The sequence below is a fragment of the Odontesthes bonariensis genome, chromosome 21, assembly GCF_027942865.1.
Source record: "Odontesthes bonariensis isolate fOdoBon6 chromosome 21, fOdoBon6.hap1, whole genome shotgun sequence".
Lineage (NCBI taxonomy): Eukaryota > Metazoa > Chordata > Actinopteri > Atheriniformes > Atherinopsidae > Odontesthes > Odontesthes bonariensis.
The window spans coordinates 25,463,704-25,476,693 of NC_134526.1; the positions used below are offsets into that span (position 1 = coordinate 25,463,704).

A 12,990-nucleotide genomic window follows, 5' to 3' on the forward strand; every position below is an offset into this window, starting at 1 on the left:
AATCTCGAAACAATTGAAACAATCCCAGATCAGTTTGTCAAGCAGCATCATTATAGGCTCAACATCTTAACCCCTGTGTCCTGCATAACTAATGGAGAGGTGGAGCCAGAGGACGCCACCTTTAAGTTATCAAATTCCTTCCCTGGGGCTTCGAAGCACATTCACTCCACACACTCTGCCTCTGCCTTGAGGAAATTACTAGTTTTCAGTGACTGAGACACCCAGAGGCGATGTGAGCTCAGTGCAGCTGCTGAGTATAAAAGCCACCCAGCCGCAGAGTAACAGAGAACATGCTTGTGCAACGCAACGAGGGAGGCTGCTTTTTCTGAGGGAGGAGTTGCTATGCAGCTGCATAACAAGAAAACGTCTCTGGTGAAGAAATTTTCTTACCTTGGAGCAACACAAAAGGAGAACAACCTGGATTTGTTTCTCTTCAGAAACACCCGTTATGACCAATTGTCCAGATCAAATCGATGCTGATCATCGCTATGGATTTGTCAAATCCAAGGTAGGTAAAGTAACCTCTTCTGTGATTATATTCAGAGGAGCAAATACACATAACCTGAGGCTATCAGTTCAAATTTTATTTAGTGGTGCTAAAGTGTGAAGTGTTTAGATGTATTGAAATGATTTGAAAACATAAGAAACACTCACATGAGGCAATTAAGTGCATAGAAAATCAAGCGTCTAAGGGTTTAATAATAATGTTTACAGTTACAGATTCATGTTTAAAACCAGAAAATATCATTTAAACAGAGAAACTGCTGTTTCCAATAATGAAAATCTGAAAAGAACTCAATAAAAAAATCAGAGTGAGATACGGAAAAAGTGGACAGATTTGTGTAAAGACAATAAAAACAAGCACAATTTCAATGGAATTCCACAGTCAGGCTTTTAAATCTGATGAACACAAACTTTGTGAGGATAAATGCACATTTCATCGACTTGCATGTTTGCATGAAGGCATCAATTTGATTTGATTTAAAGTGCTGTCAGTCCCGTTACTGCTGCAGGACTGTAATGGCATCTTAAAGGAATGTGTACTCAACAGTAACTGTTGGGACTTGTTCAGAATTCCCCCGATGATTTGTGAGAGGAGAAAACCGAGGCTCTTTTCTTGAAAACCTCACAGAAAGCTTTCAACAAATGTGTTATTATAAAGACGAACGACTGTCTTCGGCGTTGGTGGCGCTACTCGCCCTTTGAGAGAGATTAGTCCCCTGCGTGAGGACATTGTAAGCATGCAGGGTGTGCAGGGGTAACGGTGGTGAGAAGAATTAAAGGTTCATTAAAGTTTCCTTCGCAAACAGGGAGGGTAGTCCAACTTTCATTGGAGAGCAGTTAGGGGAAGGAGAGGGTGAGGATCTGGTTTGGGTGTTTTTTTTTCACCTCTGAATGTGTTCTGTGTTTTGGCCCACCCTGTCCATTAACATGCATAGGTGAGTCAGGAACAGTTTTGCTTGAAATAGCATCGTAAATTCTCGAGCTCCTTTTATGGAGCATATAAACTTAACGGAATATTCACTTGTGTGTTGTGTTCTCCATAAATTGGTTCTGAAATTAAACATTTTTGTGCACACGTGCACAACTTTCCGGTGGTGAATCTATGGGGGAAATTTTGGGTCAAATTGATCGAGATATATGTGAGTAAAAATGAATATAAATATGAACGAATTTATAAATGTATATATAATTAATATAAATATAAAAATGTGACTCACAAATAAATGTATATATGTATATAAATAAACATACATTTGTAAATATATTTTCGAGATTTTAAAATAAATATGCTTGACTTTGTGTGTGCAGTCTGGCAGTCTGCATTTGTGGATCCATTTTTTGCTCTCGTGTCCATGGCGTAATTTTGACACACTCCTACTGTGCTGCAAAATCTCGAAAATATATTTACAAATGTATGTATATTTATATACATATATACATTTATTTGTGTGTCACATTTTTATATTTATATTAATTATATATACATTTATTAATTCGTTCATATTTATATTCACTTTTACTCACATATATCTCGATCATTTTTGACTCAAAATTTCCCCCATATTGATTCCTACTCCCAAGATACTTGTGAAAGATACTGGTGGAAGGGTGTGGCTGTTTTCTTTTTACTTTGAGAGGAACCTGAAAGAAAATCATACAGATTGCACACAGCTGGGGACTTTCTTCCCTCAGTTTCATCATTCTAATCCGGTCCTCTTTCTCTTCTCAGTACCTTCTCGGCTACAGGAACCACATCAGCCCCGGAGCCCAGCTGTGATGCTGGCGATGCCGCGCTTCAACTCCTCGGGCATCATCACCTCTGTTAACCAGACCATCATGGTGCAGAATCCTGAGGTGAAGGATGTGGTGGCACGCAACGTCACCGCTCAACGGAACCCCGCAGCCGCAGGCCTCAACATGACTCTGGGCATCCTGTTCAACGTGGTGGCCCTCATCATTCTCGTCAAAGCTTATAATCGCTTCCGCAAGAGGTCAAAGGCCACTTTCCTGCTCTTTGCCAGCTCGCTGGTGGCCACCGATCTGGCGGGACACGTCATCCTCGGAGCGTTGGTCATGAGGAGATACTCAGCGAGCGCTGGGTCCAAGAGCAACAACACATACAGCTTTCTGGGGGATCCTGCAAATCCAGATGCCTCGTGTCAGTTTCTAGGAGGCTCCATGGTCTTTTTTGGACTATGCCCACTCTTTCTGGGCTGCGCCATGGCTGCTGAACGCTGTCTGGGCATCACCAGACCTTTGCTGCACGCTCGTCTGGTGACCACAGCGCGGACGAAAATAGCTCTAACTATGACCTGGTTCCTGGCTTTATGTGTGGCCCTGCTGCCCTCCTTTCAGCTAGGTGACTACACCTATCAATACCCAGGGACGTGGTGCTTTCTCAGGGTTATGGAGGACACGAAAGCCTCAGATTTGGCCTTCGTGATACTGTTCTCTGGACTGGCTTTGAGCTCTCTGGCGCTGGCCTTTGTGTGCAACACCATCAGCGGGATCACTCTCGTCATAGCCCGGCTAAAGAAGAGGTCCTGCTCCCAGCGCTTCTCAGCAAGGTCTCATGACACAGAAATGGTGGTCCAGCTCGTTGGCATCATGGTCACCTCCTGCATCTGCTGGAGCCCTCTGCTGGTGAGTTTGTGAAAGATCCAGCAAATGAGACAGAAGAATACTTTAACCAGAAAAATCCAAAACCATGAGGCCATTTGCCAAAACAAATCTCCATTTTCCCTAAACTATAAACACAAAAAAATTCCCTTGTTTTGACAGATTATCCAGATTTGTTCATCTGCAAAACTAAACACAAATTCCTTCATACATCATAACCCACACTAGGTGCTCGATCACCAAGCAGTGGAAGTTAGATGTGAGCAAAGCGAAAAAAAGGTAAAAGATCCGCGTGGAAATATTCAAATCATTCACTCACTAACCAAGACCTTCAGTAGATAGATAAAAGAGATGGAGGCCATGGCAGAAAGATTTTTTTGTTTGTTTTATACACTGCATTTGATTCATTTGGTTCTATGAGCAACATGACTGACCTCAGGTTTACGGGATTGTTTAAATTGATCTTGCCAGTGTGCTTTTTCAGCCCTTTTGTGTTGTGTCAGCTTTAGCTTGGAGTGGAGTTTGGTTTCAACCTGGAAGTTAGACGTTTTAGAGTTGAGTGTAGTAAGCGTTGATTTGTTTCTACAGTCTATGGGAAGCGGAGGCTTCGTTTTCAAGAAATGTTTTTTGACGGCTGAAAAAAATTGTAAAAAGCCAGCCTGCTTATAGCATATTTAATTTCCCTTGGAGTTGTCAAAAACGCATGTCATTGTTGCACTACAATAGAAACATAAATATAAGTGGAGCTTTAGAGTTTTGCGCTTTCAGACCAACAGAAAGAAAAACACCAAGATACACGTTTTGTGTCTATTTGACCAAGCTTTTGTCTACTGGGGATTTATGCAAATCATTCCGTATTCTGTGAGAAAATGCTTTGTTCACATTTTTAAACTTAAAGACTTAAGAACCAAAAAAAAACAATGGCAACTAGGGTAATTCAGTGTTGACTTCTGTCAAAAGTTGTGATCTGAGATGTTTCCCAATTCCCCCGAGCCACCTCTTCTTCAGAAGCATTCGCATAGAAAGCTCTTTTTCTGTCCATAATGGCCCTCGTGAAACTCTAATATATCAACAACATGAAGCAAAAATTCTTAACCTGGCTTTGTCCCACGCATACTGTGTAAAACGTGGAGTACAGGCATTATTTCAGACCAGAAATCAACCAACGCCGGGTGGTCTCTAAATGTTAAATTCACCTGGAACGTCTCCCTGTCAGACAAGAAAAAACCTCTTTGATTACCTGTAATGGAATGACGTTCGGGGTGTTTGCGTTTCAAAGACATAAACCTGTCAGTACGCCGAGATTTGATACTTTGAAAGAGTGAGGAGAACAAAGCGGCTCTTAAAACTCTCTGCGCACCTGCTGAAACGATCTCAAACAAGTCTGACCTCTGCATTAGCAAAGCCCCGTCATCACAAGAGAGCTACTAATAGTGATGATTAGAAGGAGTAGTAGCTGTAGGTAGTCTGGACAGTCCCGTAGAATCTTGTATTGTGCCTTCGTGTTTTTGAAATCCCATCCTGTCACAACTCGGTTTTATTCTCTCTCTTAAGATCCTTTTGTTGTCATTGCTTCAAACTTACACAGCAGATTGATTGTTTGACACGCTCTGTCTTTCACAACATTAACACAGAGGAGAGTTTATTGCATTTCTGGCCCACAGCAGCTGCCCAACAGATGTGTTGCCGTGTGTTTCAGCTTTCAATCCCTTTTTTCCTTTTCTGTGAGCTTGGAATAAACAGTCTTACCCTCAGCTATCTGCCACAATCACATTTTCCATGTCTTTTTTTTCTTATCTCCCTTTATCGCACCATGTTCTACACATGCATCATATCAGATACGATTCACATTTTAAACTGGGATATTTGGCACCCTTTTTCAAACTCAAGGCTCTCCACGAGAGTGTAAAAAATAAGCTTTTGATGTTTCTGAGAATGTTTGGCCTCACAGTGAGGGGTTGGAACTAACCTACCTCAACATCCCAACACATCAGTCAGCTTTAGGCTGTTAGGAGCTGTAAATGTGTTCTGACACATGCCACAGATTCTTCTGCACACGTGCACAAAAAAATGAATAATATGGCACGTCAGCAAACTGCAGTGGATCGACAGATGCTTGAATGTTAGTTATCTGCTCATAAAACTGTGCAAAACTATTACAACTGGACTAGGAGTTTGTTCATCACTTTATAAGATGATGCGAGACTAAACTTGTGATCTTGGTTTGTTTGTTTCCTTTATTTTTGTCTCCAAGGTGTTTGGACTGATCTCAGCTACACGCTCCTACACTGACCCTCTACACAGTGACAAAACTACCTACAGCGAGCTCATGGTGACCGGTGTCAGAATGGCAACCTGGAATCAGATCCTGGACCCCTGGGTCTACATCCTGCTGCGACGTGCCATCCTCAGAAAAATCTACCGCATCACCAAAAAGCAGACCAGCTTCAAGGGAAGCATATTCCGCTCCGTCCGCTTGGATGCAAACTCTCCTCTGAAAACAGAGAAAAGCGATTTAAAGTAGGGAGAAAAGGGACTCGACATCTATGTCTTTCACATGCCGGTGAGATGGACGCTATGGTCAATCATCGGGTGTTAAAACAAAGAGCTTCCTGTTATGTCTGGTGGGAATAATAGCGACCCTGATGGCTGTAGATGTAGCGTTGGAAGCGGGGATCTCTGTGTTTCAGAACCGAAACGCTGGCTGGTTAAGAATAACATCTGAGTTGGTTCTCTGTATGAGCAAAAAAAGGAGAAAAACGGTCCCAGCCTAGAGAAAACTGCTACTAGTTTGCACCGGAGTGCAATAGTCAGTCTGTCCTCTATGAGAGCACATATGCAGTGGTGCTTGGAAGTTTATGAAGCCTTCAGGATTTGCAGTGATTCTGTACAAATACAGCTGAAAAACATCATAAACAAATGAGACAAAATGTTATCCCAGGTCGCCTATTTACTGAAAGTCTGATCCTCACGTGGCATTGTGGCTCGAGCGAAGCAGGAAAAGAATTGTTTATGCTCATCGTCGCTGAAAAATGTTGCAAAACCATCTGTTAAGAGTTGGAGACAGTCAGACAGATTGTGCCCAAATGTAGGAAACCGAAACATACCTCATAGATCAAAATGTGCAAGAGACAGTGAGGTCACTAATTGAGCTCATGTTCATGTGTCCACCATCAGGAGAACACGGAGCACAACCAAGTGGTGCGTGGCAGGGATGCAAGGAAAAAGCTACAACTCCTCAAAAAGAACATCGCTGCCCATCTGCCATTTGATTAATAGCATGAACAAGCCACAAGGATGTTGGAAATATGTTCTGTGAACTTTGTGAGAGCAAAACAGTTTAACTGAGGAGTGTTACGCTGGGAAAAGGGAAAGCAATGAATCCCAGCACAAGAACATCATCCCATTCGTAAATCATAGCGATGTAGTATCATGGTTTGGGCCTGTTTTTGGATCTGGGGCCAGGACAGCTTGCGGCGATTGATTAATATAACAATGTCATGTCATGAAAATAAACATGAAACAGCTATGCCGGCACAAAACGTTGCAGTTTCATGATAACAGCAACTGCTCTTGCTGAAACGGTCCTATTGCTTTTTTAATACCCTTAAATAGAACTCATAACGGTGTGCTGTAAAGTAGCGCCCCCTACAAGCTCAAGGAGGGATAAACACAACTTATAAATGTATTTCCACATCGGAGTAGATGTCATTGACGAGTCTTTCACTCAACAAGCCCCCAAACCCCCATAAAGACAAAGGATGGCTGGGTTATTAGAAGGTTATTTTCTGTTGACTTTAGGCAATAATGTCACGCAATAATTACTTGGGAGGTGTTTTTTTTTTACAATACAACCGTCACTATCGTGATGCCGTAGCTCTCACGACCACAAGAGGTCACATATTTATTAGAACATAACGACATGCCGTGACTGCAGGGGCACGTTTTGGGGAAGAGGACAGTCTTTACAAAAATGGCTTTTAAAATTGTACGGTTGTTGTCCTGACGGCGTTTGTGACTTTTTGCTTTTCTGCTGCGCTCTAACCTGGGAAAGGTCAAGGTTAGGAGTAAGGGGCACATTAGGAGCAAAGCATTAGGGTTGGAATTAATGCACATGCTTAGGTCTACATGTTACAAAATACAGAGTTAGAAAGCTTTCACGTTTTACTGTTCATTTGTCCTGATTCCCGTCATGTCACATGAACCCTGCCTGACAGAAGGCAACGATCTAGGGATACGTGATCGTCTCACAATGTGAGATCATACTTATTGTGACAGAGTCCATTTTGGACAAATATAACTATTTCATGTTATCTGGTGAGACTGGGCTGGCTGGAGTCAGCAAACTTCTAAAGAAACGTCCATAAAATTGATCTTAAGAGATTGTGATGCTTAGGATTGACAGCAATCCTAAACATGGATGTTGTTCTAGCAAAGAATGCTTTAAGAAGTGTAAAGTTAATGGTAATGTGGACAGGTACAGAAATGTTTGTTGAAGAACTTGTAGCAAACGATTAAGCCAAGGTAAAAGCAAAGGTTCACACACTCTTGCCAATCACAGATCTATAATATTGGATTATTTTCCACTATAAGATAAATGTCCAAGTACAATATTTTTGTCTCATTTCTCCAGCTGGCTTCTCTTTTTCCGAACGTTTTAGCACCGGTGTAGGCAAAAGATTTTGTGAGTCGGGCTCGAATGGATGAACTTTTTCCTAAATTGAAGACTTAGTGGACTCCTTAACAAAGCATCTCAACTCAACAGTTTTGTGTTTAAACGCTGTTAGCTTTGCAATCTGACCCAGTGTAAAGTCAATGACTTGTGTTAACGCTCACACGTGAGCAAAGAGGAAAGGCTGCGCTTTTACCTCAGCATGAAGATGTGAAAAACTAAATGTGTTGTGCTCTGACGTGAATGCGAATGTCTGTCTGTGTTGCGTGTGGTGAATGTATGCACAGTGCATTTATTTTCCCCAGGTTTTTTCTAGGGGGACTGAAGTAAAGCTAATTGAATGTGATATTGTCAATAAAAGAGAATGTATTATGGACATAATAAATGGTTTCCTTTAAATCTTTCATCTTCGTCTGGATCGTGGTCAATCTAATGCCTTTTACCACTTTACTTTGGTGTGGTAACGTTTCCTTTCTTTACCTTCTGTCATGTTAAATACATCCTGCGGAAACAAGCCCACAGATAAAGCTGATACAGTCAAACAAATGAGTCACACAACTGCCGTTCCTTTACAAGGAAACATACAGTGTCGCCCTGAATTTTTCCTAACTACTATAAACCTTAGAAAAATTAGAATCAGATGGAGATGGATTTCAAAAAAAATTTGGAACCTCATTCAGGAGTCACAGGTGGCAAGTTGCAACGCATCCAGTCAAAACCTTCGATATCTGGGGCCTGGCAGTGCTGGTCTTTCCTCTGATTAGGTGGTCTCCTAGGGCGCCATCTGCTGAGCGGCGCCTCCGTTAGCAAGTCAAATTCATCCCAACAGGTGTTCGAAAGGAGGAGGTTAAAGTCGCCAAGTATCAGAAACAATCAATAGGAGGAGAAGAGAAGTGGAATCAAGACTAAGGTAGTCATTTAATGTTCTTCTTATTTGATTTATAGTGTTTTTCTCCACTCTTATCACTCTGAGCTATCAAATCAAATCAAATCAAATCAAATCAAAACAAATTTATTTGTATAGCACATTTCATGTACAAAACAATTTAAAGTGCTTCACATAAAATAAAAGCATTGCAGCAGGGAGTGTATGAAGCATTAAAAATACGTGAAAGAATATAAAGAGAAACAAATAATTTAAATGAATTTAAAAACAAGCAACAGTCCAGATAAATTAAAAGATATCGTGCAGATTTCATGCATAGAAAATTTTACAAAGAAATGTTTTTAACATGGATTTAAAAATGTCTACATTTGGTGAAAGTTTAATCTCCACTGGCAGTTTGTTCCACTTGTTTGCAGCATAACAGCTAAATGCTGCTTCTCCGTGTTTAGTCTGGACTCTGGACTGGACCAGCTGACCTGAGTCCTTGGATCTAAGAGCTCTGCTGGGTTTATATTCTCTGAACATATCACAGATGTATTTTGGGCCTAAACCCTTCTGGGATTTGTAAACCATCAGCAGGCTTTTAAAATCTATTCTGTGACTGACTGGAAGCCAGAGTAAAGATTTTAAAACTGGTGTGATGTGTTCAGATCTCTTAGTCCGGGTTAAAACTCTAGCAGCAGCGTTCTGGATGAGCTGTAGATGTTTAATGCTCTTTTTGGGAAGTCCAGTTAAAAGAGCATTACAGTAATGGAGTCTACTGGAGATGAATGCATGGATGAGTTTCTCCTGGTCTTTTTGGGAGAGGAAACCTTTAATTCTGTTGATGTTTCTGAGGTGGTAAAAAGCTGCCTTAGTGACAGCTTTGATGTGGCTGCTGAAAGTCAGATCTGAGTCTATCAACACTCGGAGGTTACCAACTCGGTCAGTGATTGTAAAGTCCCGAGTCTCAAGATATTTACCAACGCTGACCCTCTTCTCTTTGCTACCAAATAGAATGATCTCAGTTTTGTCTTCATTTAATTGTAAATAAGCTTTCAAAAGCCTTCAAAGTAGACTTAACCGTTGGGTTCTGCTTTAGTGTTTTCTAAAATTTAAGAAATGTCTTTAAAGTTTGTGTTGTTGTCCACGTGCTATACGAGAACGGTTCACAGTTTAGAGGAATTAATTCAGTTTCTTACTCGCTTAACAGCTCTGCTCTGCACAAAGACTCCAACTTTCATCATATTTGATGATTTGTTCATTTTATTCTGTCAGTACATCGAGAGCCTGCTGACATACTGTGTCTCCACCTACGGGAGCCGCACTGAGGCAGACAGAGCGAGGCTTCAGAGGACAGTCAAAGCAGCACAGAGGACGGTTGGCTGTGCTCTCCGCTCCCTGATGGACATCCACTCCACCCGGTGCCTCAGCAGAGCTCGCAACATCACCGGGGACACTTCACATCCTGTGATGTTTGAGCTGTTGACGCCTGGTGGGCACGACAGATGCTTACAAGCAAGAACAGACAGACTGAGAGGCAGTTTCTTTCCTAAAGCCATCAACACCCTGAACTCTCACATGTAAATAATTAAGGCTGGGCAACGATTCAAATTTTTTATCTAATTAATCACATGATTTCCCTGATTAATCACGATTAATCGCATTTGAACGCAAAATCCAAAAATTAATTCAGAAGTAGCGTATAGCTTTTAGCATTTAGTTTTATTTTAAATGTGCTGCCATATGAATGAAAGTGCCATAACATTTGTTGTGCAAACACACTTTTAACATCAGCATCTTTCTGTAGTTTTTATGTAGAAGCCTCGCTCCACTGTCTGTTTCCTTGAATGACTTGCTGCTATCAGTTGTGTGTTTTGCCTTTAAGTGATATTTTAGACTGGCACTACTACGGTGAGAAGACAATTCAACTTGGCAGTGTTTACAGATGACTTTGGTTCTGTCGACTCCGCCGTCTGGAAGAACTTTAAAATGAAAATGGCCGAATAAAAGTTCCGTACCCTTCTCCATGTTTGGTGGATCCGCCGATTACTTTCTTTTCCGGTTCCGCAGCAGACAGCAACAGACTTTTACAAAATAAAAGCCTGTGAGCAACAGACTTCTACAATAATAAAATAAATAATAAAACCTGCATTAATACGTGACAAAATATTTATCTGCGTTAAATAATTAACGAGTTAACGTGATAATAACGAGTTATTAACTCGCCCAGCCCTATAAATAATATGTACAGTCACATGAAAACTGCTGCTACTGTTCTCATTGAACACTGAGTGCAATACTTTTTAAATACTTGTTACTTTTTCTCTTACTATATTCTCTATATATCCATACTCTCTATCTCTTATATTATCATTGTGCAAATCTGTCGTTGTACAATGTATAACGACAATAAAGGGCATTCTATTCTATTCTGAACTCTAAAGACTCAGTTCTGCGGTAAAAATGAGGCAATGATATGAAAACGAGATATCTGAAGGTCTATTTAACACCCATTTTATTCGTCATTTTAGATGTGTTTTTAAAACACAAGGACTGACGAAGACTCACATTATATCTTTCATCGATTTGATTGCAAATCACTTGACGACAAACACAATAACACAATGTAAAAACTGCTAGTGTTCACTGAGTTTATACTGATTTCGCCTACTTTTTTTTAGTCAGTTCAGTCAGTTTTAGTTTTTTGGTCTAATTAAAGTTCAAGACCTCACATATACTCCATATAAAAACTCCTGTCTCATATTCTCACAATGGCCATTTATAAACAAGATACAATACTTGAAAATGTTCATTAGTGAGCTGATAGAAAAAAGTCTTATCCTTTATGGCCACATAACCTTTTCCACTTCTGTGCAACTGCTTATGTTGCAATTATTGTAGCTATGCTTGAGGATAGTAGCTGCACTCGGAGAGGTCACCACTGTCTCCCACAGCCTTGGTGGTATCAACACCACCGTCTGCGCCGAGACGAGAATATTCCACAGCCTTGGGTTTATCAGCACCACTGTCTGCTCCCAGAAGGGCAGAAGGGAATGTCTCATGACTCGTATCAGCAAAAATGCAACCCTACGTCTACTCTATCCTATAAAAGCTTCTTGAGAATTCTGCATCTTTGAACATTTGCATCACAGCCTCTTTATACAAATTGTTCCCTCGCTGCAAGGCAAGGCAAGGCATCTTTATTTATATAGCGCATTTCATACCACAGGCAACTCAATGTGCTATACATAAAGACAAGGCATTTAAAAGAACTGCATAAAGCAGCATAGAAACAAGCAATTTAAAGAGAATAAGAAAATAGAATAAAATTGATTTCGGCTCGGGTAGGAGCGAAATGCATTGTGGGTAAACGCTCTGCATACTGTCTGATCGATGAGTATGCCGTATGGAAGTACGTTGTATGCGGTTTCCGCATGTTGTTCGGGCGGATATCGTTTGTCACCTTGATCAAAAATACCACGAGGTAGCTGGGAAGAGGAAGATCTGAGTCTCTTTGCTCAGATCTTTGATCAATCCTGTCCCAGATAATGGGCAGAAAATGGATGGATACTTGGATACAGTCAACCAGAGGTCTGAGAAAACAAAAAATATACATTTACCACCCATCAGAGATCAGTTGCCCATCACACAGACCCAATTCAAACCACGTCCACCTCTGACCCCACACCCCACAGACTCAACTGGATCCATAAAAAGTGCCCTGAGACAGAACAGAACAGTACAAAAAAGGCCTGAGAACATAACCAGACATGCGCTTTTACCATCCATTAAAGATGATTTTCAGCAAACACCAACCCAGTTCAGCCCACGTCCGCCTCTGACTCCTTGTCCCTCAGGTCCGACTAGATTTGCATCTCGTTTGATCAGACACAGTAAAGCTGTGGAACAAAAACATGGGAAGACAACTGAGGATAGACAATTACCACCCATCACACCCTGTGTGCAGCAAAAACAGATCGACTTCAAACCACTGACTCCGCAGCCCATAGACAACTATAGATTGATAAAAAATGCACTCAAAAAGAACAGCACAATGAAACAGGGGCCTGAGAAGACAACCAAGCAAATACATTTGCCACATATCGCAGATCATTTGCAGCAAAACCAGACCCAATTCAATCCACATCCACCAAAGATCCCGCGTCTCTCAGGTCCGAGTCGGCCAGTAAAGAATGCACTGAAATGAGACAAGCATGGCGAGGAAGACAAACAGTTGGGGGAGTAATTAATATACAGTTATGGGAGACATATGTCTGTCTTCTCATGACAATGTATTTTTATTATTTCTCGCAACCAAGTCTTTCCT

The 12,990-nt window shown here is 41.1% G+C and overlaps 1 protein-coding gene across 1 annotated transcript; it reads left to right on the top strand.

Annotated features, from left to right (window-relative positions):
• The first annotated feature begins 307 nt into the window (after window positions 1-307).
• Window positions 308-8,175, top strand: LOC142371061 (prostaglandin E2 receptor EP1 subtype-like). Its single transcript, XM_075453652.1, has 3 exons — window positions 308-508; window positions 2,234-3,147; window positions 5,378-8,175. Exons 2-3 carry the CDS (start codon window positions 2,281-2,283, stop codon window positions 5,645-5,647), a joined length of 1,137 nt encoding a protein of 378 aa, XP_075309767.1. The 5' UTR covers window positions 308-508; window positions 2,234-2,280; the 3' UTR covers window positions 5,648-8,175.
• The last annotated feature ends 4,815 nt before the right edge of the window (window positions 8,176-12,990 follow it).

Bases quoted from the DNA above. Each gene is read 5' to 3' on its own strand.
- LOC142371061 (XM_075453652.1), top strand. From the start codon at position 2,281: ATGCTGGCGATGCCGCGCTTCAACTCCTCGGGCATCATCACCTCTGTT. The intron at 3,148-5,377 runs GTGAGTTTGTGA...TTTGTCTCCAAG, and splicing joins TCTGCTGGAGCCCTCTGCTG to GTGTTTGGACTGATCTCAGC.